This window comes from Acromyrmex echinatior, chromosome 8, assembly GCF_024713525.1.
Source record: "Acromyrmex echinatior isolate Ae372 chromosome 8, ASM2471352v2, whole genome shotgun sequence".
NCBI lineage: Eukaryota > Metazoa > Arthropoda > Insecta > Hymenoptera > Formicidae > Acromyrmex > Acromyrmex echinatior.
In genome coordinates this window covers 8,437,081-8,464,140 of record NC_141859.1, presented here as the reverse complement: position 1 = coordinate 8,464,140, position 27,060 = coordinate 8,437,081, and the positions used below count along the sequence as shown (strand labels likewise).

The 27,060-nt window shown below is 35.9% G+C and overlaps 2 protein-coding genes across 6 annotated transcripts in view; one reads left to right on the top strand and one right to left on the bottom strand.

Moving 5' to 3' along the window:
• Ten-a (Teneurin-a transmembrane protein) overlaps nt 1–27,060 on the top strand; it is a 495,412-nt gene that overhangs the window by 152,052 nt on the left and 316,300 nt on the right. For all 4 annotated transcript variants that reach the window (XM_087409039.1, XM_087409040.1, XM_011050850.2 and 1 more), the window contains exon 4: nt 7,612–7,857. In XM_087409039.1, coding sequence (XP_087265165.1) covers nt 7,623–7,857 — 235 coding nt within the window. In that variant the 5' untranslated portion in view covers nt 7,612–7,622. The remainder of the gene's footprint in view (nt 1–7,611; nt 7,858–27,060) is intronic.
• The window catches only part of LOC105142938 (potassium/sodium hyperpolarization-activated cyclic nucleotide-gated channel 2), a 280,821-nt gene that overhangs the window by 173,341 nt on the left and 80,420 nt on the right, over nt 1–27,060 (bottom strand). The window lies entirely within an intron of this gene.

Genomic DNA, 27,060 nt, shown 5'->3' with positions numbered 1-27,060 from the left:
GTTAAGTTTCATCGTAACGCCCCCGCGACGGTTGGATGCCGTGATGCTAAACCGTCTTTCCTGTAGTCAGTGACGACGTCGCACAGGGTGGATTTACCGACCATTTGGCAAATGAAGACGAAACTACATCGTAGATTATGGAGCGAGAGTGAGGCAGAGAGTCGAGTAGGACGCAGTGCAGAGTGTCGAGTATCTTAATGTAGGGGTATCTATCGATGGATATCTATCGGCAATAGTTAACCACACTGCCGTGATTTCGATAAAAACATTTGTTCGCAGTTGAGAACTTTATCACTTTACTGTTGTAATCAACACGATGTTCCTTGTTCATTGAAATAGGATCTTCTTTGATATTGTATTTCCAGTTATTTTTGAATTTCGATTCCAAAGCGTACTTTCAAGATCACTGCAAGAGCAATGTATGCTGCTACGTACGTATATTTGTGATTAAATAGAAGAGTCATTATCAAGAATAATTGAGCTTCAAAGAGTCGCTAACAACCGACTTTGTAATCACTGCAATCGAACGGAACGGTCGTTAGGACCCGATGCTTTCCTTCTCTGATCTCGAACGAGACGTCTATAAATGGCGCGGCAATGGACCCGTTTGCTTTCTATCGACTGCTACTTTGAACTTTCGATAGCACTAGTCTATGACACGTGGAAGCTCTCTTGCGAAGTAAATTAAATGGAAATCATTACCCCTCCCCCCTCCCTCTCTCCTTCTCTCTTTCTCCTCTTATTTCGCGCGCATCTCTTTCGTCTTTTATCGTTGTTATAATTACGTAAACATTGCTTTTCATTTTGCATATCATTTTGTTTGCAATAAAGAGTATATCTTTTAATTGTCCAACAAAAAAATTTTTACTCATATATATATATGTGACACACAGTCTATTAAATTATTAATAGATCAATATCTATTCATTGTTAAGAATAAAATGCTCCTATATGGATTGTTACATATAAAAAAATTTAAATACATACATAAGATATTGACAAAGTTATAAAATAAATATTAATATAGTACCGACTATGATAACGATATTAATGCTAACGAGCAAAAAATATACTCTCGAAATTTTCAAGGTGATACATCTATAATTTGTTCGCAAAAAGAGTGCCATATACATGTGACGGTTATTCGATACTTGTGTGTCTGCTCACCGTGCTAAAAATTTCCGGGAAAATAAATACTGCTCTGCTAGAACCACATTCGTGTCAATATATTCACGCCCTGGCGATGCCTCGCGGTTTTTCGATTTTGTCAGGGCAAACAAAATTTATAACCGCTTCACTGTAATGTTATAATGCCATCCATCCTCATCGATTATCACCGCTTTTAATAACTTCTATCTCGTCTCCATGAATCATCATCAATCGCGCGACAGATTTTGAAATATATTTAAACCTCTTCTATTAGAGAGAGAGAGAGAGAGAGAGAGAGGGGAAAAAAGAGAAGGAAGAGTCATCTAGAAACAGATTCATCTTGATTGACAAATTATAATAGAAAACATGACGCTAAAACATGACATAAGCCATAATATTTATAAACTAAATAATAAACTAAGTAACTAATAAATAATGAAGTAAATAACTAATAAATATATTTAACTGAACATTTCAACTGAATAAATTTATCTAGTTAAAATGTAATTCCTTTTGAAATTTGCAATGAATGAATTCAAATGTAATTTCAAATAAATTTATTCAGTTGAAATTTAAAATGAATGAATTTTTTCAAAAATGTTCTTAAAAAATAAATGTAATTAATGGCGAATGTATGAGAAAATAAAGGTAGTGTAATACTTTACACTTATTGATATGCAAATCTAGTGAGTAAACTGTAACAGCGAAAAAAGAACAATGCATGTCGTTAATTCGTCGATACGAACGATCCACTTGATCGAACAAGCAAGCTCATCTTCGTGAGAGATAACACCGGCGCGGGCACGATAGGTCGCGACAAAAGTTAACGAGATGGTGTTAATTAAATCCCGCACGGTCGATCGCGAGTGGGAAAATTTGACAATGGATGTGCCTATACGCTCTCGTCGGTGCATAGGATATACATATACATACATATATATATACATATATATATACACATGTATATATATATATATATACATATGCATATGTATATATACATACAATACATATATATTTATATATATATATATATATATATATATATATATACATACATTACACTCACGCACATACATAGATATACAATATACGTCAGCTTGTCTATGCATCGACGCGCACAACGCTACCACGACGGATCGGTTGGTGGGCACGGCCAGTGGTCGAACTCCGATGAATCGATGACCGCTTTTAGTAATGATGTGTACATGGCAGGCCATCCTCTCCCGATGGAACGCCGCGTCGGGGTCAACGCAGGACGCCGCGGCCACACCGGAGGATCGTGTGTAGTGGCAGCCGGAGTTTGCCGAGGGGGACTTATTACGTCCCTGAAATTACCATATAAATTATCGCGTGATGAACCTGCCGGAGTGCGAAACCGTGCACGCTCCAGCCTTTGTCGAGGTTTCGGTTATGGTTAATCGGCCACGCCGTTTAATTGACATTCTACACCGCAAAATGCCGCGGAGGCCGCCGCTGCCGTGCAATTTTCTTCATCGTGCTATCTATTTGATCCAGAGGAATGATTGACGGCCGAATTTAGATCAATTTTAGCCAAGTATTGGGATTTCCGTGTAATCTCAAATTTTCTCTAGGACTACAGTATTTATCGTGAAGAAATAATGCTTCATTATTTATTTAAAAAATTACTAAAGATACAAAAGACACCTTTTTTTATTCATAATATAAGAATGTTTAAATAGGAATTAATAAACGGAAAGTGTATTATCCATCTCTCATTCACCATGAGATTACTAATAATCTCTTCATTTATTATGGAAGAACGTTTGTACGTTAAATGCACCAGTAATATTATCTATTCAAAATACTGTATATAATTCTGTGTATCTTGGATTACGTACGGCAAAGCGCCGAGAAATGCACACGCCGAGCACAAAGTAAATTTATGCCTGTGCATGCAGTATGCGTTATCTAAATTATAAACAGTGACATATACTATAATTAACGTGTATTCAAATTTCTATTACCAAAGTCGACGAGTGCTTCATGGACGCTTCGAAAATGTTACTCAGATTAAAGCTGTATAATTAATCGGCGCGATGATATCGAGGTAGTCCATAGTTGAAGCTGGGTGAGTGTATCTAATGTTTAAGGTTGTGCTTCTTGATGAGCAAGGGGTTCACGCGATCCCAATGAATATGCAAAAGTCTTTCTCAAACCATATCTAGCTACACAGGCTGCCAGTCTATGTTTCATGCATTCAGATGCCCTTCTTACATTTCTAAAAGGCGAATGGTGAGCGGACTTGAACAATGTCGTCTAATGTTACCTTCATTAGATGCCGTTTAAAAACCCGGTCCACATTTCTCGTGAAATTCCCACCGCGACGTGGTATGCAAATCCCACTCAATTCGCACGAACACGGGGAAACTCTTAAAGCCTTTTATAGTATGCCTTCTCTAAGACTGAATTCGTGGTCTGAAAGTCGGAGTGCCACTATATTCTCAAGTGTAGGTATTACGAGACGACTTTTCAAGCGGGTTATATACATATACGTGTGGCTGAAGATTTTTAACCCCTTTCTAAGAGGTTACGACACGCGCAGACTGATTTATATTTACGGAGTAGCGAATATCGCGGCACGCCACGAATACTGTGAAATCTGACATACGTTTTGCATGTTCCCCCGTGAGCACAAAGTTCTCGTTTATTTAATACGATAAACGGTGCGCGTAGAACCAAGCATTGCATACTTTCGTTACTCTCACAAGAGCAATTTGGTATTGTCGTTGAGAAATGGTGGAAAAGTTTCGTGTTTCTGTTGACTTATTATTACACAAGTGGAAACAGTTTCTTGGTAATAATAAACACGTGCGACATGCCTCAATATTAAGAACTTCTACTCTAATACTCGTCTCCTATTATATCTGACGTCGAATGCAGCAACGAATTTTTCCAAAATTGTATCGTGTCCCCTCGTAAAATTATTAGGTGTTGGAATTAATTCGTAGCGTTTTTTAATGGAAGAATGTTATTTATTTCACATGAGCATTAAAAAATACATTAATGAAAGTACTTCCCATCACTTGTAAAACGCTACGAATTAATTCCAACACCTAATACAATTTTTTTTATACAAATTACTTTGCCTTACTAGAACTTGCTGAACATTCCTGCAACAACCTTATTAATCATGATATCTCTCACAATACATGATAAGAAAAGGATCTTGCGTTTAATCCTTTCTTGCGAACTTGTTTATTATTTCTATCAAAACTCTTCGTGTGTTTAATTATATTTGATTTTATAATAAGACTATTTTATTTTTGTTAAATGTCTTTATGAAGTAAAATCTTTAATTATCAGCAGATTATAAATAATCATTAGGTTAATGTCTTTTTAGAAAAAAAAAGACATTTCATGCTTTTATTCCAAAGCTTTTTATGTTAAACTTTTATGTTTAAGATGGCAGTATGTGATAATGGCAGAGTCATACTCGTAGTCAGCAAGTCTCTGACAACCCTCTTCGTGAAGCACTTTATATCGTACAGGCCCATTATATTATCAGCCACGTGTTATAAGTTATAGCAATAAGAGCTTCCTATGGCTGGATAGTCTACTTTATGTTTACGACCCCTTGTAAAAATTTTCTATTAAAACGACGAATGCCGTTCGCAACCGTGAAATAGGCAGTGTGTAATACTGCAGGATGTATACAATGCTACATTATCTATTTTTTTCCCACTATATGGAACTTTTCCTCTGTTACGATGGCATGAAAAACTGCGCCTTGAACGTTGTTGTAATCGCGCACATAAATTGAAAATTATTCCTCGATCGTTTATTCACAAAACTAATTTTAAAACACGGGCTTGTTCAAGACTATCGTTCAAATAATATAACTATAGTCGATTCTATCAAAAATAAATGGTGCAAAAATTGTTAGGACAGTAAAATGTCCTAAAAGTATTCTGCGATAATTAAATATTTATTAAATAACAAGTAATTTAAAATACATAAGTAAGATGTACAACTTTGTAAATTTAATAATTTACAGTTTAATAACTGTATGGTTCCTTTAATTAAGTAAAATGAATTAAGAAAAAATATATATGCTTATTATTTTTATATTTATATTTATAAATATATAGTTATATTATGGAATTTTATCAAATATGTTTTAATATTCCTGTTTACTTTTCTGTTGTTCATTGATTAATGAAATTTGTTGCGCAGAATCCATATCCAAATCGGATAAAGAGAATCACAGGATACGAATGTCAACATAACATAATAATGTTAACATAATTGATATAAAGCATCACTTCACGCATCATATAAACTGCTTCAGTGCCGCTTAGTTAAGAATCGGGGTTATGAGAAATATCGGTCAATAAAATGAAATTACGAAGATTGATAGGAAAAGATCATTCTTAATGTTCCTTTCGTTTTGCTCAGAAAGAAGCACTCGACTATGCTTGCGGGTTCTTCGTTAACTGGGCTCGCACCGCGAAAGGTTTCCGATTCATTTACAGTTTGACAAGTCGCCCACATTCTCAACGCACTTACGCGCGAACGAAGGAGGATGCGAAGAGCCGACAAAACAAAACACCGTAAAGTGCTCTTGTGTGTAGAGGATGCGACCTGTTAGCTACTATTGAAGCAAGTGAGAAAAGTGGCTGTGAGTGGTGCACGGCGATGCATAAGGGCGCGTTTCCCAAGTACGGTTTATCCCTCGCCCGGCTTTGCGACGCATTGAGATTTATTAACGTGACGCCCGACACCGCAGGATGTGTGCCCATAAATTTCACGGTTGCAAATTTCTGGGAATTCACGCCGATATGCTCGTGGTTATGAACCGTCTCGTTTAAACCCTCACTCCATTCCTCCCTCGCCCGATTTGGAATTATGCCTGGATAAAGCTCGTCATTCTGCAACGCGGTTCCCTCTATTTACAACATTTGAGTATTACGATGATTACCGAATCATTTTTAAAAACGTGTGCACGAAAGCGTTGTTTATCAAATATGTATTATAAATTTATGACGTATATATTACAACCATTATTGTACTTTTACAAAATCGATTTGGCGTGGCTTGTGTGTTTGCCACATATACAGAATTTAATTTACTTCCATCTCATTCAATTTTCATATAATATTTACCGAGCAAATTCCCTGACCAATTCTATCGGATACAGCCATCGGTAAACGGCCGTATTTATTTTCTTTTATTGAAACGCGGAATCGTGCGCGCTTCATGAGATTGTTTTTGCTATATTCACATTTATATCACGTTTGAAAGTCCACAATTATTACGTATCATTAATCGTGCAAATATAATCGATGAGCTATCTTCGCGTGCCGACAATGACAATGGATTAGCATTAATTCTGTTCTTCGAATACGTGACCGAAAACGTAACACAACCATTCTATTTCGGATACCAGACTTAAACTGAAATTTCATAGTCCAAGGAACAGTGAGTGATCTTAAGACATCACCGTTCGGTTCTCCCTCGGAGCATCAATCAGCGGTCCCTGCAATCAAGGGAGAGCAACGGCGAGCGAGGACGTCTCCATGGGAATTTCGAGAGGCATCCACCACTCAATTATCTTGAGCCACCATACACATTCAAGATCTTATCGATCTACAGAAGTCTCTATTTGAACGAAGGTCAACGAGAAAATTCTACGGAAATCTAAAATTGCTTTCTACCGCGCTGATAACGAATATAAAATGTTCATATTGATGATAAGTTTTCACCAATTATATCAGCAAAATTAGAAATCGAATTTAAACATAATAAAATCGCTTCAAATAGTTGGTAATTAAATAATCGAAACATATAGAATGTATTACGTATAATATATAACGTTATCAATCTTTGTATCTATCAAATATAAGTTCCAAAACTACTTTCGTTATTGGGAATGTTATCAAAAACCATTATCTCCTTTACGTATAAGAATTGACAATGCATATTAATACAGCCCATATAGACAAACCTGTCAGTACCAAAGCCAGAATTATCTGCATTGAATATCAGCAAATGTTGAGTATGATGCAATTCGATTTCGTTCGGCCCTGAATGATTCCGAGCAACGGCCGTGAATGCCTAATGAGTCGTTGTTGTTCGACATTGGCGTATATACTATCGGAGCACCACGTAATGGCATCATTGTTATTCCACGCAACAATTTTCATGTTCTATTTACCTCGCCATTTGGCATTCTCACGCAAATCTTAAGATTCTCTCTGACGCGCAGACAAACGTATTAAAAGCAGAATTTAGTACGCCTCTCTTGTACATGGTGATTGGTTCGATCGTAGAATTGATTTCAATATGTTTTAAAAATCTATCTCGAATTATAAAAGAAATATTTCACGCACAATAAAGTCTATAAGGAATCTCTCTAACGTTCAGTTTTTTAATACTTGTTTGTAAAACTTATTATATGCTCCGATCATTGTCTTATAAATTGTCAATCGCTTGTTATAGATGCTGCAGTGATGGACAGCGAGGGCACGTTGGGCCGCGGCCATGCAAATGGGGGCCGTGGGCTGCGCCGTCAGCGGTCCCTGGAATGGAGAGAACGGCGCGGTTATGGAGCTGGTGGCCAATCCAGCAGTGATGATGAAGATAACGCACGTCACGCTGTGGGGCCCGTGTCAAGTTCATCCGTTACAAGAGGCGCTCGTAGTCCCGGTCAGGTCTTTGCCTCTATTTTGGCGCAACAATATGGCAGTAAGTGACATCCTTCAATGTGGCATTCTTTGCTGTAAATTTAGTTCTTTCTCCAAAAATCTTAAGAGCATCTTGATTGCATTTGAAAAAAAGATACTTAAATAACTTTATTATTTGCATTTAAAGATATTTCTTTGTTCATTCTTCAATTCAGTTAATTTTAAATTTATTTTGCATTTTTTAACATAAAGTAGTTTAGATATTCTAACGAATAAACTGGCAAGAAAACAAACTTGCTGATATGCGTTGCATTTATATATATATTCGATACATGTCGTGAATCTGCGTTACGATTCCATGTTTGTTATATTCACGGAACGATACTCGTGTATATTTGCAGTCGTCCGAATCTATACCGAAAAAACGTGATTCTGCCAGCAATCACTGTCTCGTTGTTTATTTTTTCATCGATATCTACTTTTGATTTACAGTTGATCCTGTTTTCATGGACGAATCCAATGACAATATAATATTATAATATTTGTTCAATATAATGATTTTTCGATCGAGAGATGCAATTTTAGTGCACGCTCCATAACTTGTTCTTCTAATAAAGTATCTTCATTTAATGCTTAACAATATTTATACAATCATTAAATTGTATGATTAAGTTCATAAGTTAATTTGATGAGATATAATATATATAGACTGTAGGTTTTTATTCAATACTAACAATAATTTAAAATATTATCTTGTTGTCGATATAAAAATATCATTCGCTGGATAATAGAAAAACCCTTTAGTAAAATAATAACTTCCCTGTGTAATCTCAATATTTCAATAAATACTTGTTCCGATAAGCATAACAAACTGATATAACAATATTTATTTTCTTTCTCCGATTGTAAGTAACTTCAGTTGTATTATTCTCCATCAAACTATACTCAATTTTCGAATTAAAAAAGCAATAACACAAGAAAAATCTCTAGATTTAATAAAAGACGCATACCTCAATAAGAACGCGAAAAGTTAATATCAGATTTTGCACGTGAATGAATGCAACGTATAAATGACAAGGAACGTTATCAACTATCGTTTAATTAAGTCCGATTGCGTATCGTGACTTTCGCAACTGCTTTAATTGCGGCGCGTCGGAGCAACTAAAGTTGCTTCTTTTTCTCTATTTGATCTGGTATACCAATAACCAAGTTTTACGTGCCTCGTTCATCATATTCCATCAAACACCCAGGAGCTCGCCCATTCAGTCCGCTTCCCTTAATCTCGCCTCGGCTTTCCACCAAACGCGTAGATTAAAGGATTTACGAAATTAGTTTTACTTCCTCGCGTCGTCTACAAGCACTGCCGGATATTACGTTCGAAGACCAAAATCAAGATTGCCGCGCGCCGGCAACCTCCTTCTAATATAATACCTAATATAATGGGTGTGAGCACTTTGAAAAGTAAATGAAGCCTCACGAATAATAATTTTCACGGACGCGTGCATTTTATGTACATACAGAGCAACGTGAATTACATCTCGAAGCTGGCATCTCGTACCCTTGATTGTGTCAATATAAATCTATTTCACACGCATAAAAAATACGTTCTAGCACTAACGACGATCCAATGAACTAGAAAGAATAATGCAATAAGTTAGGATAAGTTGTCTCATATGTTATTCCGTTATCTGTCCCCCTAATATCTACTTCATCATCTCCCTCGTCGCTTCTATATTCCCACGTTTCATCGGTTCGTCTTGAGGTCGAACAAAGTAGGGGACGTTGCGCGCATCGACGATAGGGACGAACTCAATTAATAGCGATAGTCCGACTTATACTATATTGCTTGGTTGCGGTATCCAGCGAAAAAGAGAGAGGGAGAGCGAGAGAAAGAAAGAGAGGGAGAGTCCAGTAGTCCACCTCATGTCTGTCTGCATTTGTTCCAATTCACTTGCTGCCGATTACCGCGCTGCCTCTCCGCGCCGATCCCACGTCGTCGTCCTACCCCATTTTCATCCCTATTCTCCCATTTCCTCTGCCCCGTATCTGCGCCGACCCCTTCTCTCGAGACCCCTTCTCATCTACCACTCGACTCGGTGGATACAGCACAGTGTCACGTAACCGCACTCGAAATGTATCGAAAGAGGCGATGTACCGACAACGTAATGACTCGCCTTTACTAGCCCGCAGCTTCTCCTGCTTGTTCCATTTCGTTTCCGCCTGTACCATCCTCTCATCCGCCTATTTGATACGCACTTTATTGTGAATCAATATTATGCAGTTTCTGCGCGTTTCCCGCGCTGATACAATCCAACGCGCTCCAACGTTTTCCACCTTTGGAAGAATGCTTGCGTAGTTGTATTATTTCGAAATCTCGTCATTTATTAATATATCTTTTGTCTGCTGGCAATATTCATTGTAATTAATAATGGAAGAACGGTCAAGGATTTTATTCGTATTATCGTTGTTTGCACAACTTGACGCTGCACGATAGATATTAAAATTTTAATCGTTTCTTTGATAGTCTCTATCGTTAATAATAAATCGCAGAAAAACCCCGATAATTACGACAAGTCGCTTCACGCGCGAAAAATCAATAAGGTATCGCATTAAAATAATAAATTGATAGTTCTGATATTTTCCAAATCACACTCACATTTCATTCTCCTTGGATATTCCCTAACAAGGATATATATGTCACGTCATTATCATCTCTACGGTATAATGGAAAGAGATCTCCTCTTTCCCATGCCGTCTTAGCTCGGATCAAAATACCTATTATAGCTCTTCGTCAGAAATGGAGGAAAGTACAGTCTCTTTATTAATGATATCCGATGTGTCACGTTACAAGAGAGCCGTAGCGTGTCGATATGGATGGCAGCTCTTAATCTCCGTCCGCATAGTCATCAATATATTGATGTCCAGCCGTGGGGTCCTGTCTCCAGGCTAGCCTGGACCAAGCCGGCCTAGACATTATATTGCCAGCTCATTACACCAGCAACGGTTCATATCACGCTTTACTACCTTCCGGAAAATGTTGTCCTCCGAAATGGCAATGTGTGCAGAAATCTCGCGTATACGATGACATCATATAACGGCGCTACGTGCATTATCCCCAAGAGATTATATAAATTGGTAATTTGGTACGGCGAAATAAATACAATGACAGTCTACGGGATTATTACGCGAGTACACGCCTATCTGTTTATCGGGCCGTTTCATTCGCGTTAATCAAATATACGTTTATATATACGTTATTCAATATATGGATATTGATACACATTCATACGTGTCTATTGTTCATATTTTGAATCGCCTCTTCTCCCTCTTCCCCTCTCCTCCCGTGTCGATAAATTTTGAAATCGATCAAAAGCAACGCATGCATTACTATCGTTTATGAACCGACGCAAGCATAAATCTCGAGGTTGCAATCATGTAAAATCACATCATCGATTTATATTTGTATCAAATATTTACAGATCACTGTACCACCACATCGTTACGTTCTGCGGATAGCGACTGGTCGGAGAAGTGTCACGACTGAAATGAATAAAACAAATTCAAAGATACATATCATAGCAAAGTGTGTTCTTAGTATTAATGGGGGCGGTAACGAGAACTAAAAGCCGACTGCTTTCTCAGCTAAGACTTGAGATCTTCTAACCGCGCTTGAGCTCTCCATCTGGCCTCCGAGCATTTTCAAGTTACTACATACCACGGACTCTTAGCTACCCGATGTATTCTCAAGGATTTCAGAAGATGAGGTTAAGCCATGGATAAATTTTTAATGGTCAGATGGAAGTTCCAGCTTCGCGAAGTAATCGTATGGTACACGCGAGATATCGGATAGAAGGATTAGTTTAGAATTCAAAATAACCAAGTCATTATAGCTTGAAGAAGACGAAATTTCGTAATTTTTTTGTACCTAACAAACGAAAAGTGATATTACATTTGCGTTACATGATAAAATGTATTAGCAAATTTTGAACATTTAAGTTCGGAAAGTATTTTCTCAGGTATTATGAATGAAAAACAAATTGAAATGGAATTGATTTGATAGTACTGCTAATTTCCTCCGAGTTGCTATCTTTGTGCGAATGTTATTAGGAGTTTTAGGTTACGAACAAAGATTATATAATGGAATCCTTATTCGAGTGTAATGGCATATATGTGGGAGTTGGAAACTCTAAGACGCTAACGTACGGGATTAGATATCTGGAGTTCTCGTAGCGGGTCCTGGAAAATGGGTTAAAGCAACAGTCATTAGAAGGTAATGCGAAAGTTTCGTTGAGAAAGAAAGCAACGGTCTACCGTTTCCACTTATTCCATCACGTCAGAAACTTATACACTAGCGGGCGTCGTAGCTATCAGAAGGAATGAATAATTTAAAGATGTCGGATCGCATGATCGGAATTCACATGTCTGGGAATCGTTTTGAACGTCAAATTACGAAGGGGTGGGAGGGCTCTCTCTTCGAGCGATCGCTTGAATAATTACGTTACAGACAGTCAATCCATTTAAATCACTCTATTGCCGACAAATGGTTCATTAAAATGCAGCAGATCGAATTCCTGTCGCGCCAATTGCGCAACGTAGCGCGCGGGAATATTCTGATAAATTCTAATAAATCTTGTCTCGATGAACCTACTGCCGACGGTTGAGAAGGGTCGCTAACGCGTTTGTAGACAAAGTAAATTTGCATTAACAAAATTACTTTGCATCGCAAAGTATATTTGATATAAGTGCAATTATTAATACTCACAATTTTATTTATAAGACTTTATATATCTCCGTTATAAAATCGTTATAAAATTTGTTTTACCAATCGTTATTTAATTTATTTGAAACTAGAAAATGGAATCCTATGAAATATTTGTACAAAGATATATCTTATATATTGAATTTCTATTTATAAAGTAGAACAGTTTAAAATTCCAGATTATTTGTGTACCTATATAATATCCAAATTTAAAATCATTAAGATCATTAAGATTTAAAAGTATTGCTAAAATATATAATATGTATTTATCTTTTCAAAATCTTTGTTTATTATATATTAATATCATGAATTATGTTTTCGAATCAGACTGCTGATTAATATTCTAAAGTATTATATTCTTCTTATGAATTATATATATCGCGCATACACAGTATAATTAAAATCATAAAATCATGATAAAATCTCAGCTAATTATAACTTGATACTGTGTATCAAATGTTAACGTTACGTGACCAAGGATTTAATAATATTCGTGTAACATAGAACTAAGATTGAAGAGGTAGGCCTACACGACCATAAGTATCAGGATATGAGCTTGTGTGCTTGACTGAATGTTCTCGCTTTATATCCTACATCAGGCGTAACATAGTCCGGTACGCTGTGCCAGTACATATGTATATGTATACATTACCAATAAATTTTCGTATAAATCCTTCCCCTACTTCCTACTCTCCTATCACGCAATAATGGTACCTGTTGTCCCGTACTTTAACGCAGCCGTTATGCAAGGCACATAATTATATTACGCTGATACCTCGATTATTCGTACAAATGCAATGTCTGTTTAAAGTATTTGCTTAGCATCAATATTCAGTAGCACTAATATCGCTTATGGATCGATTAACAGTAGCTACCGTCCTGCAATAGAAGACGATAAAGTAGTGCGAGTCAATGTTTAGTCGTACTAGCACGCAGAAAGAACTTTTAGTATTCGCATAAGCGTATAAATGAATAAAAAACGGTAGAGTGCTATAAATCGTTTTCTCATTTTAAAAGTGACACAATTAAAAAATTTTCGAATTACATGAATGACTTAGGTATACATAAAGATTATTTTATCAATCATCCAAATTAAACTAACTTAACTTCCGAGTTTCATCCGCAAAAGTTGTGTCATTCTTAGGGTATTCAAAGAAATCATATAATATCTTCTACAAGAGTGACCTATTTTAAGTCGTTTTATAAGTAAAAAAAAGTCTTCTATAGAAAGAGAGAAAATATTTAGAGTTAAAATAGTTTTTGTGATCGAAGTTTAAGGAAAATATATTTCATTTTGAATTTAGTATCTTTAGCTGATCAAGATAAATATAAACTATTAGTAATATTTCAACTATTTCGAGTTACGTCACTTTTAATGAATTATTTCAGATTTGTTATAATTTTGTGGGATATTAAAATTGTCATACCTTAAAAAAAGTTTTTAAGGGTTGTGAAAATAATAAAATGACATTTGATTGTTTTAAAAAAAATATTTTTTATGCCAATATTATTTAATTAGTTAATACTTTTATATTAAGTGAAAAAATAGTTTTTCCTTTTCTGAAAAATTTAATTGTTCTAGTTGTCACTTTTGAAGTAAGAGAACAAAATAATGATTAATTTTTTCGAAATTTTGATTTTTCGATAAATCATAAAATATTCATAGTACTGTATGTTAGTTTTGAAATAAGTATTAAATAACATCATGTGAATATTATCCGGTATATGAAATTGCAACTATAAAAAATATAATCAGAGTAATGATATAGTAATATTATAAGGTTTGGCCATTCCTCTCGACGCGCAACAGTCAAATTACTGACTACACACAAATTACGAACTGGATACGTATCTCCTCTTACCGACTCCTTTTTCTCCTATACTGCAACGCTTGATCATAAAGCTCGTTTCAGGATTACGTACCGACAGGCGACCCCGCTGTAAATATCACTCTCGTTTTACGTAGATGCGACTTCTCATCGGCAAAATAAACACGCCGGAGGTAAAGTTATCCTAACGAAGGTATCGTGCCCCTTGATCTACTGAAAATGATGTTTCCTTGTGCTTATTATTATTGTGTAATCAAGCTTTTTATTCGGATATGATAGAATCGCCATATACATGTAACCATATATATGTAACATGTACATATTTACAGTTGTCGTTTTTGTAAATTATCGCTTTTATCGATCGTCATAAATTGTTATTGCGCGTGTACAATAGCACGATCATATTTTTACGTAGTAATTAGAAAGGAAATCAGTATATTTTCTGAGAAGATAATAATTATCTCGATATTGTATTTACATATACAAGATTTGACATTTACATGACAGAGCGATTGCTAAAGTAACTAACAATTTAGTTACTGACACAGTTTGACAGTATAATAATGAATATCTAACGGTATCGCGTATTTGATTACAAGAGAAACCGAGATGGAGTGTCAAACAGCGCTGCAGGCGATTAATAATGGTTAACGACCTATATATGTGATTTAATGAAACGCGTTATTACGTTTCGGGACTCAATGCAAATATCTGGATGTCTATCCGAAAATCGACCGGTGTGCCACGCGCGTTCGCAAAGCTACAGAGTGAGAAATGCAATATGACCACTCAATATCCAAAATTGCTTATACGTCTCACGAATGTAAAATTGTATATTCTGTAACTGTCCGATCAATAGCGTCATGAGTCACAAATCGAACATTGGCTATTCGATGCGAAAATGTTCGTCCCATTTCGTTGATTATCTTAATTAATCGTCGATCAAACGCGCGCATGAAGATTAGCGGATTTCAAAGTTTCGCCGAGCAGACCAGTTCGCCACTCTGTTTGTCGCATTTATCCGATACTCGCGGGTAAATGCCACCGATGAAGAAAAGGAAAAAGAGTAGGAAACAAGCGTGGTACCCGATACCAGGTTTCTCATTATTTTAAGTGACTTCAGAGGCAAGCACGGCGTATATATGCGCACCATATATCACCACTTGCCACTCAGCCCTGTAGTATCGTATAATCGAGTTGTCAGGCAAACTACCCCTTACAGAGAATGGGTCTACTATCGTTGTCGCCGCCGCAGACGCCACCGACGCCATAGTAGTTGCCTAATGCACGCGTTATTACGTTACGCGCATTTAAAACTCCCCTCCTATTAACAGTTTGCCAGCCTCTGTCGTCTGGATCGAATCCGTGGAAGATAGCAGTGCACGAGAGAGAGAGAGAGAGAGAGAGAGAGAAAGGCGACATAAAGGTGTAACTTGGTTGCGTCGTGTGGTCGGATTTAATGCTAGGAAAGCTGTTGTGGATCGTTCATAGTAGCGTATTTGCGATTTTGGAACATCTCCGTTACGTTAATGGCATGAACTCTGCTTTGCCTAACTGTTACTTTAGATTAAATCAAAATGAAGAGATATTAATATGCTTTTTCTTGAGAACGTTCATCAATATATTATACAATCTATTGTAATCCTTTAAATACTATACTTATGATTAATTTTGGTTTAACATGGGAACAACGCACTCAGTCTATCATATCGAACCCAACTTTGAATGCTTATAACTTTCATAAAAATAAACATATTTTAACAATTTTTTTTCAATCGAAATTCCAGACATTGAGGAAAATAACGGTATAAACAAATATTATGTATTTTTATTAATAAAAAACACAATAAAAAAAGAAATAGAAGATAAAAAACTACTTTTTGAAAAATTTGTATTCGTTGAAAAAATTAAATAAAAGGCTTTTTATATGTGTTCCGAAAACTTTAAATTTGAAAAAAAATACATCGTAGTTAAAAAATATACAGTAAACTTGGATACGCAATACGATCTTCCGATTGTTGTTATTTAAAAATTATTCGCGCATTAACATTGTTTTTTACATCAAAGAAAAAAATGATATCTTTACGTGTTCAAATTTGTCAAATAGATTATTGAACTTTCAAAATTATAGAAGTACCAACTTTGACAAAAAAAAAACTAAATATGCTATATTGAAAAGGCGTTTAAGAATTAAGTTAACATTATTTTCAACATCAATATGTACAAATATATTGCAGTTGAAACAGCGAATCAATATCGTGACGATTATCTAGACCGTTGCTACGCATTAATCGAGATATTCAATTATAACGATACGTGTCCTACGTGCGGGCAAATTGTTTCCAGATGCAAATCTACGATATCGTCTGTCGCATCGTCATCCCCTATTATTCGCGAACCGGTTTGTCACTTATAGCCGTGCCCACTTCTGTCATCGCATACCTTGCCAGAAGCAACGCTCCTATTATTGCTCGCTTTGATGTGCGAGTCCTTCTGAATACTGAATTAATTCCTGAAAGGAAACGCATTGCGTCGGGTGCTCAACAACTACTAACACAGCTGTCGTTATTTAAGGCGGACAATTATATCGAGATAATTTTACGACGTTTAACGTGCATTACTGCCATCCAAATGGATTCGGAGCGGAGTAACTCGCAAGTATCGAGCAAACGTTATGTGATATCGAAATACTCGAGTATGTCTGCGCTACTATCTCGTTGATATCGTTGTAGTAGAAAAAGGAAAAAAGAGATATAAATCGCTTCCTAGAACGAGAACACTCCAGAGGCTCGAGAAATCCGAGCGAAAAGCCGATAAACCATGCTGGTTTTAATGAACTTTCATTTTTCTGCGCGAACCTTTGGGAATACAAGAATAACAATTTTATTTTCGCGTAAAAGAGACGGCTCGATCGAGTTGGAACGTCGCTATTTATTACTTTCGTTTTAAATCTATTTGTAGATTTATAAAGAAACCGAGAAATATGCCGGTAAAAGATTTAATTAATAAACTGTGTATAAAGATTAAAAACTAACATATTATAAAATAAATGTCAGATTTGTGTAATACAAATGCAATTAATATCCTTCACGATTTTTTTTTTAAATCTATACTTTGACCTCCATTATCTCAGAGAGTCACTTTTGTTTCGTGCATATAAATTAATTTCAAACCTACGTTATCTGTAGGCTAAGTGCATTTCACACACAGCAGCAAACTGTTCGTGCACGAGAGAAAGCAACGTGCGATTACGCGATCTGCTCGGTGAGCATCGGCAAAATATTGCAACCGACCTTCACATCGGAATAATAACAACGCAAACCGCACATCCATATTCGTTTTGCGGAATAAGGACTGAGCCTACCTAGCGTAACTCGTGCGCGAGGTCACTTAATAATGCAGATGGAGAATGCCCCTAGTCCCGGAACACCATGTGTAAGTCATGATTAATATTTCAGTTGTCGACCAAGAGGTTGAGGCGAAGAGGGACGGCGGGGAGGAGCAGTCTAGGGGGGATGTCCGGAGGTATGAGGGTACCGACGGAAGGACTGACCATTGCAAAAGCGTAGGAGGTACGCGAAGGTTTCGTTGTCCGGTGCGTTGTTAATTATTCGCAAAGGAAATTAATGCGCTCCTTGCAATAATTTACACCGACCGCGGAATGAATGGTAGCCAGACAGAATTATTCACGCTTCGTGGATCATAATTTCGGGCGTAAGGTTTTAACGTCTCGCGTGGAGATAACCAAGATGTCGACGGCTATTACCAATGCCTCTAAAAGGAGCTGCATCATATACATACTTTATCTATCTAACGTAAGAAAAACGTCTGTATGATGCAATGAGAGATTCTGAGATTAATATAGAACATATATAACGGATTCAATGTGTGATAGACGTGTTTTCATGTTGCTCATAAAATTATTAGATATTTTAATCTAGTATAGATTTATAGTTCGTATTCGGTTCAGACTTTCCCATATGTAATGTATGTATCTGCTTTTTATCGACATTTCCATTAATATGTCGCGTCTCTCTTACACATATATCGGAGATTTTATTATATATTTAGACAAAAGAGGATTTTAATCAAATTGTGAGATTTAATGTATTTAAATTAAGATCTAATTCTACTCGCTCGAAGTGATTCTTATTACTTAATGATGTCAGCTCAAATCCAGCCAATAAAAGATCCTTATTAGACTAAAAATACTAACGGTTGGCATTAAATTTTCCGATAGATTCAAATGTATTCTAACTAAATTCAAAACTTTTAATACGTCTGAAAATCAATAACGTAGGATATTGGATATTTAAGTTGAGTTAATTCACTATGAATACACCATATATGAAATACATAATATATGTACAGTTTAAATCATGTCAATATCTCGAAATAAGAGATAATTAGCCCCTGTCATTTTGTAATTTATAGTAATAAATATTTTACACCTTTTATGTACGTACATTTTCATACTCTCTAAAAATGAAGTGTATTATTAGTAATATTACTGACTTCAGTGCTATACTTATAAGATAACAGATATAATCATTAACAAATATTTATTATTTTTTAGTAATAAATAATACACTGATTCACTTTTAGAGAATACATGTCAATTTTCTTTTTTTCTTTTCATACTCGAAATAACATTGACTATTTCTTGGTTCTCTTCAAGAGATATTAAAATAACTCTTCATTATTACGGTGGCATAATGACCACCTCATGTAACATTCCTTGAAAATTTCAGCGAATTTTACATAACGAAATGTCAAAGCAGAACATTAAGCTAGACTTTGTAGCAAAAAGCGGTAGACCGCAAGTAGTTGGAGTCGTAATGAATTTACCGCGGTCGCTCTTTAACAATGCGCATCTCACTATCGCGCCGCTGTTTCGCCGCTAACGATAACCCGGTAAAATACGTTCTGGGCTCAGCGCTTCCGCAGTGCTCGAGGCTTAGATTTTCTAATCTATTTGACACATTACTTGCTGTCAGAGAACTTGAGATTATCTCAAAATGGAGTTATATTACATACACATTATAAATACGTACGTAAATGAATATAAATCCAAATTATTATTATTTTATGTTAAATAATTCTAACATTTATTAATTTTATTGAAATTAAAAAGTTATTCTCTCTACACTGTTATATTTACCTAACAGTATAAATTATATCGTACTTAAATATATGATGTTTAATATTAATTTTTAATATTAGCAATTGTATATATTTATATTTTTACAAATCAATCAACCGATCAAATTGAATAATTAAATTTGAAACTATAAATTTCAAGAAGAACCGCAAAAAATATTTTTATGTATAATATTTTGATTATTTAAGAGATATATGATATCGGATAATATAAATATTGAATGAATTTATTTGTAAAAGTACCATAAACAGTGGCTTTATTTTTCATGGAAAATATATTTGCTCGAATCAATAATTTAACGTTGTACCTATTTGTATAATTACAATAATATAGTCGGCATCCTATCTCTTTAATCTCAATGTAGATATCGCAATGTTATACTAATTCACAATTATATGTAAATAACTAATTTATAATTAATTAATTGCAATTTTAACAAGAATGTTAATATATTTGTGTAATCTCTTGAGAGAATTGCTTAATTCATTATTGCTAATATTGCAATACCTCAACAAATGTTTATCTATATAGCTTTTGTAATATAAAAAAATATTTATTTGTTATTATTGGATCATTATAATCTGTGTTCATTATAATCTTTGTTTATGTTAAGGCGGTCTACTTTGTTTTGTATGAAATACCGATATAAAAAGAAGAAACGAGGAAGTAGAGGGAAACTGATGAAAAGTTTGAAGCTAGGGGATCTTCTATCGATGGTATGCTATTCCGTGCCGACGTCGTCAATAACGAAAGATATCGATATGTAATTCCTAGTTTCAAGGATGATGAGAAAAGTTCTTGTGCCGTTCATAAAAATATAACGGATGTAGTATTCATTACTGTCGAAGGGGGACTCAACGGTAGTAGCCAGTCGCACAGAAAAACAAAACATTAAGTAGATGGGAATACTGTAGCGAACATTGAACTTCGAACCCTCGTCGTCGACTACAATTCTGTTTTTTATAAGCAATGTGAGAAACGAGGCGGGCAATATTAAACTTCACAGCGTTCTTTTACAAGCGATTGGGAGACAAGTTTTGTATCCATAACATATATTTGTTATATTGTCAGACAATCACGGACAACCCAATTATTACGAATATTATTTTACCGATTTGATCTAATTAGAATATAATTTACACTTTCTCTCTCTCTTTCTCTCTCTCTCTCTCTCTCTCTCTCTCTCTCTCTCTCTCTCTCTCTCTCTCTCATCGATTTAATGAATTACATAAATTACTGAACTCAGAATTTAATTTCGAATCTCCAACTGGAATGTAATTTCTGTTAAAAACTTTTTCGTGTAATTAATTACTGAATATATCCAATTATTACATGATTTATAATGGTTAATGGCTAATTAGAAAAGATCGAGAAAATTAGTTAATGAGTATTCTATAAAAGTGATCAGTAAATATCAATAGAACGAGAATGCATATGATGTATAAAGAAATGGGATTCTAACCGCAAATAGCAAATGCATTTACATAATCATACGTATCTTTTCGCCGTAGATTCAAAAAATTGCGTACATTTCTCGATCGCCTGAAGCTCTCAGACAAATATAGAGTTTCTCCATCACTAAGGTTCATACCATGTATATCTTTCTTTGATAATGTGCAGACAGAATCGACTACTATCTTTATTTTTCTTCGTCTGAATGGAACAACGTTGTTTCGTATAGAAATTGTATTACATACTATTTGCATCATAACTTATATTTTTTCTCTATACCTTCTGTATTTTACAAAATCATAAAAATTTCAGTAGGTACTAAGAAATACTTTAGATAATTCGTATTTTGATAAGTTTCAATCATTTGTCATAATCCAATTTAAAATTTGTGCATTATATAAAAAAATTTATATTTGAAAACTTTCAGTGACTGCAATCGTTTTTCCGATATTTCACGTGTTGTTTTCCTTTTTTTGTTGCACTGGCAGTACTGCCAATGACAGTGGTTGTGTTTCTGAGCAAATGTTTAATTTTTTTTAAACCGCGTGGGCTCAAAATGACGTATTAAATTTTATGTGTTAACATTTGTGTGTATCATTTTACATTGCAAGCGTCAGTCGAAATTGCTACTACGGTAAAACATGCCTTTTTATGAAATATTGCGTTAACTCTGTTATACATATACATGCGTTGTATAACAGTGGAAGTTTTAACTGTTCATATATATCGAAAATCGCTCTAACACGATGAAAATGTCAAATATTTGCAAACGTATATTTATATTTATTATACATAATAACTATAACTAAAAAATTAAAATTTTTTAGTTATATTTTTTCAATATTTAATGCAATTTAAAAGTTAGTATTAGTCTAATAAATAAAATATGAGACGTATTATAAGTTTTGGTTTTATAAGCGAAGAAAATAGTCTTCATCACTGTAGCTTCGTTGATCGTATATTCAAATTACGCAATTTTATAAAGAAAATGAAAACACATTTTACGATCGATAGATGTTATTAAAATTCCATACAGAATCACAAAACCATTTTAAAAGTTATTTAAATGTTAAATGATTCAAAAATGTGTTTTAAATGTTTAAATATTTTTAAAATGTTTTAAATATTTGTTAAAATATTTATCTATACGGATATAAATTTCCATATAGATAACTCATAGTAACTCTTTTCAATATAATATTTTTCATTCTCTTAAGCAGTTAAATATCTGGCGTATATACATTCCACACAACTAGCTCTGTACGAGTAAATATTCCTTAAATCTCAAACACGTTGTAATAACAATGTTGCGCCGCGATCGATGCGAAACGTGCGCACGATATCAAACGCGCATGAGATAAGTAATGTCGTTACACCTTCTGTCAACTCTTCACATTATATTATATCTTCACGTATATAGATACTACCTGCGTGCTCTTGTTGCAATAAAAAATTATTCACATTGATGAAAATTCAAAATATTCTGCGACAAAGGGACATGCTGTCGCAGGCGGAACGCAAAGCGCAACGAGTATGTCTCATTAGCGAGCATCATTATTTTCTCAAACGGAGCATCGACTCATTACGAGCCGTCGTAATTGTATGTACGTTTCGTCTCGCCCTCCCGAAGGGCACGCAGGCGCTTTAGGCTTTCTATCAAAGAGCTCGCAGTTTAAGAAGCGGAAGGAAGAGGCGTAGAGTGAGAAGCTTGGAATCATGGAAGCAGTAGGAGAGTGGCCCTTTTAACGGAGACACTTTGCACCTGTTGAAGGTACAGCCACTACTCGATCTTGCCAAACTTTCCCACTCAAAGTGGGATCTCCAACCTCTGGCAGTTAGAAAAACGCTGGCGAATTCCCTTCTAGCGCCCGATTTCGTTTCGTTGACATCTCGGAAATTGGTTTTCGATATGAGCCGCGATGTAGGTATCCCATTGTTCCTTGTGCATGCGACAGCTGCTCGAAAAACGCGTCTTGCATCGCTTATTGTTTTTTTTTCTTTTCCCTTTTTTGACATATGTACACTTTTCGCAACAGTACACTTTTGCGCGTTTAAAAAGTTTGATAAAAGCAACCTAAATTATAACCAGGAGAGTCGAAAAGAAATTCCGCGTTTAACTTAAATATTCATTCGTCATCGGAAAATACTCAAATTCAAAACACAAGAGTAAAATTGTAACGTTGTTGCAAATATTGAAATGATATTCAATATTTGTGTCAACGTTATTTGCTGTTGTCACAAACATCCGTTGCTGCATTCTTGCAAAATACGTTTACGTGATATTGCAACTATCTTGTGCGTTTCCATATGTATTCGAATCATCTAATTCCGTCATAATTGAAATTGGCGACGAAAATAAATTACCATGCATCTATGTTAATCGATAATTATTAAATTTTTTTATCTATAGAATTATTTCTCTCTCCCAATATCGATCCCACACATATACACATATATGTATATTCTAGCTATATACAGAATTTCGGTGAAATGCGGTATCTCTCTCACGGATATCCTGTACTTGTATTTTAACGCAATGCGAAATCATTAGAGGGGAACGCTTTGGAAAAGCGCGTGTTAACTACGGACCGCAACGCAGCGTCGTTCACGAGCAAAATTTTGAAGAAAATTAACGCGTTCCGCCCGAAGTTGCGTCGTCTACCGTGTCCAGGTGTACACGGGCCGTTGCGCGGAGCTTGCGAAAGCAGCCGGGGGCTAACTCTTCCGCAAGCTCGCTCGGGTCTACCTCGGGTCTACGAGCCGTGTCGGTGCTACCGCTCCGCGCCGTGCCGTGCCAGGGCGAAGTGCATTCGATGTTCGCAGTTCGCTGCCATGGCAACAATCCCCTACAAACAAAATGCATCGTGTGCACACGACATGGCACCGAAGGTATACCCACCCGCCGTGCGTTTAGTCGCCACGGAAGGAACCGTTGCCGGGGTGAAGAAATGCCACCGGACAGGACGAGACACGACTGTAAATTCCGAGCGTGGCGAGTGTCGGAGGGGACGGTAAGCCCCGTGTGCTTTGCGAGATAAATCGTTCGGCTAGCTCATGCACTCGCACGGCTGCCGGGAGTGTCGAAAGGGGACACCGGTGAGCACGCGATCGGCGCCGATGATTAACGGTCGATTAAAGATAAGCGCCGACTGTTCGTTTTGCTACGTCGACATGCCGGCGAGATGTTGTTACGTGGTTAACGCTTTCGCGATCGATACGGTCGATGCGTACATTGTTGAGTTTATCGATTAATTCGGAGAGCAATGAGTTTCTGTTTAAACATTATGATATTGTGATAATTAAATAATAATTAGTTAATATTACATATATTACGAGCTAATAATTACTAATTTCATGAAGACTGAGCCCCGTAATTTTATTTAGGTCAAAACTTACATAAATAGTGTTTAAGTAAAGATTGAAATATCATATGTATAGGTATTTGTTCGAGCAATTTGAATTTCGATTTTAAATGGCGCAAAGGAAACAAGATATTAGTTTTTTACTTTTGCAATAAACACGTGGTATTTCTATGCTTGCCAATCATCTATATATAATGAACGAGAAATAAAGCAAAAGAGTGTTTCGTAATCACGGACATTTGTCGCGCTAATCCAAAAGCGACGTAGCTAAACGACCGATAAAGAAATGATCTTTCTATCCTCTTAAACGTCACGGCGACGTTTTCGAATCCATACGGATTAGAAAATCCAATATAGAAAGGAGGAGCCACGAGGGCGTAGCGGAACCGCACGAGCAGGAGGGTGACCGAGGTCGCGCCGAAGGGAAATTGGTAGAAGAGAAGAGGAAAGGTCGGAGGAAGAGACGGGGGTTAGTGAAGAGTGAGGGGGAGAGGGGAGAGGGGGGAGGGAGAGAGAGAGAGAGAGAGGGTGAAGAGGGCATAACACAATTACATGTGGGGTTGATGCCGAGCTCGCTCTTCGTACGGTATGGCATAGCGGGATGAAGGTCGGGGACCGCGCGGAAGGTGCCCCAACGGTGGGTGGGAAGATTGAATATGAAAGTTTAATGCGAGCAATATCAGCGCCACTGCCCCGGCCCTCGGCTACTCACTCTCAGACGTCTCGACTATCAGGGTGCCCATCTTGGCTGTATCTCTCTTTATATCGCGTAGTATGCCGCCTACACCACCGGCGGCTTCGAACGGGAAAGAGGCAGAGATGATAGAGAGCACTTCGAATCTTTGATGTTCCGAGGTAACCCACAAGCCTCGAGTTTGTTCCACGCTCGCGCGTAAATTTCCGACCGATTTGAAAAACTGATTTGTCAATCCGCAGCTGCGCGCCGCTTTCGACAAGCGCGTCTATTTCGATGCAAACAACATTTAGAACGCGACGCGCAGCGCGAGAATGTAATTAGCACCTCGTTGGCTCTCCTCTACATCCAAATATTGGCTATTTTCAATGCGCGAGAAATAATAGAATAGAAGGAAGCCTGCGATATCGTCAATGACACATTCGATTTCCTCTAACAAACCTACAAATCGCTAAATATCATGATAGCTATATTTATTACACAACTTGAATTATCTTTACATTATCAATTGGCATAAGTTGTCACACATACTTCATTATCAATATATTAATCAATATCACGTAATCTTTTTCTTTTACAAAAATATTTTTATATTTCTCCCATCTTAATGAAAGAACTGGTATAAACGTATTGTAAAACAGTTAACAGTCTAGTTTTCTCTCTTTTGGTATAAAAAAGGATAATTATCAATTAAAAACTTACTTTTGTGTAAAGATACTCTGCTTGTGGATGGGATTCACGAGCTCGCTAAGGCGTTTAGTGACTATGCCTTCGGCTATTTGTAAAACTTTCCTCATTAATTACCGACAAGATTCGATTTCGTCCCCCTCCCTTCCTTACCAATCTCCTATCCCAACCTTTTCTCACTATGGTTTTACCCCTTTGTTCGCCACAGCGAAACCAAGTTTAATAGTGAATTAGAACGTGCGTTCCTGCAACCGGCAATTATCTGCCAATTAATAAACCAAACGCGATATCGTCAAGTCATATTTTTAATCACAAGTCGTATCGTTCTCTTACTTAAAAAGTAACATAAAAATTTAAGTTTCTTAGAAAGGGGAAAAATTATTTTTTGACAGAAAATTATTAAGTAATCAAATATCGACAAAAAGAATATATTCTTAACATGATTAAATGTCTTTTTCGTTTTACAACCACTCTTTTTAAATTGTGACAATTTTCAGTTGACTTTTAATGAAGTTAAGTTTACTTTTGATTGATAGGACAATGTTTATTTAATTTCATGAAAATAGCTAAAAAATCATGTTTTCTTAATTTTATTATTTTTAAGTAAGAGAGATACTATATTACACTGTTAGAATATTTCAGAAATGGTTGAGCTCTCGACCTATAATATTCACTAAGGCCTTTTCACTCAGTATGATGTAGGTATACTACATGGAGAGAATTTTTTCTTAGAGTTTATCCTGAAAATATGATAGTCGTGGGACAACATTGTATTTCGAAGAATTTTAATGTAAATCTCTCATTTATTAATAAAACTACAACAAAGTATAAAATAAGTTTGATTAATTTTACTGAAGTGCATGGTAAAAAAAGCTTTAAAATATTACATTATACTACAACTATCATATTTTCAAGGTAAATTTTAAAAGAAAATTCTCTCCGTGTATCCATCATATAAATGCTAAATGGTTTTTTTTTAATATCCTGTGTATACAGAATAAAAGATTTTACACTACAATAAAAAAAACTTGGGAATTTTAGTTTCAATAATCTCACTAAAAATAATTCTACATTTTATTATTGACAGAAGACTGACTGGAAGTACGCATGGGAATGTCATAGAAAAATTCCTCCTTCAGCTAACTATGTCGCCCCATTTTATCCTTTCAGCGTCACCTCAGCACATCTGCGAGTATATATCTCTTCGTCAAAGAAATAACTCCCGGTACCACCTTGTACATGTCAACGTGGTTAAAAATACAGCTGTACAGGTACGCACGCGGTCGCATGTTGCGCGAAGGTACACCGACACACCGGTAT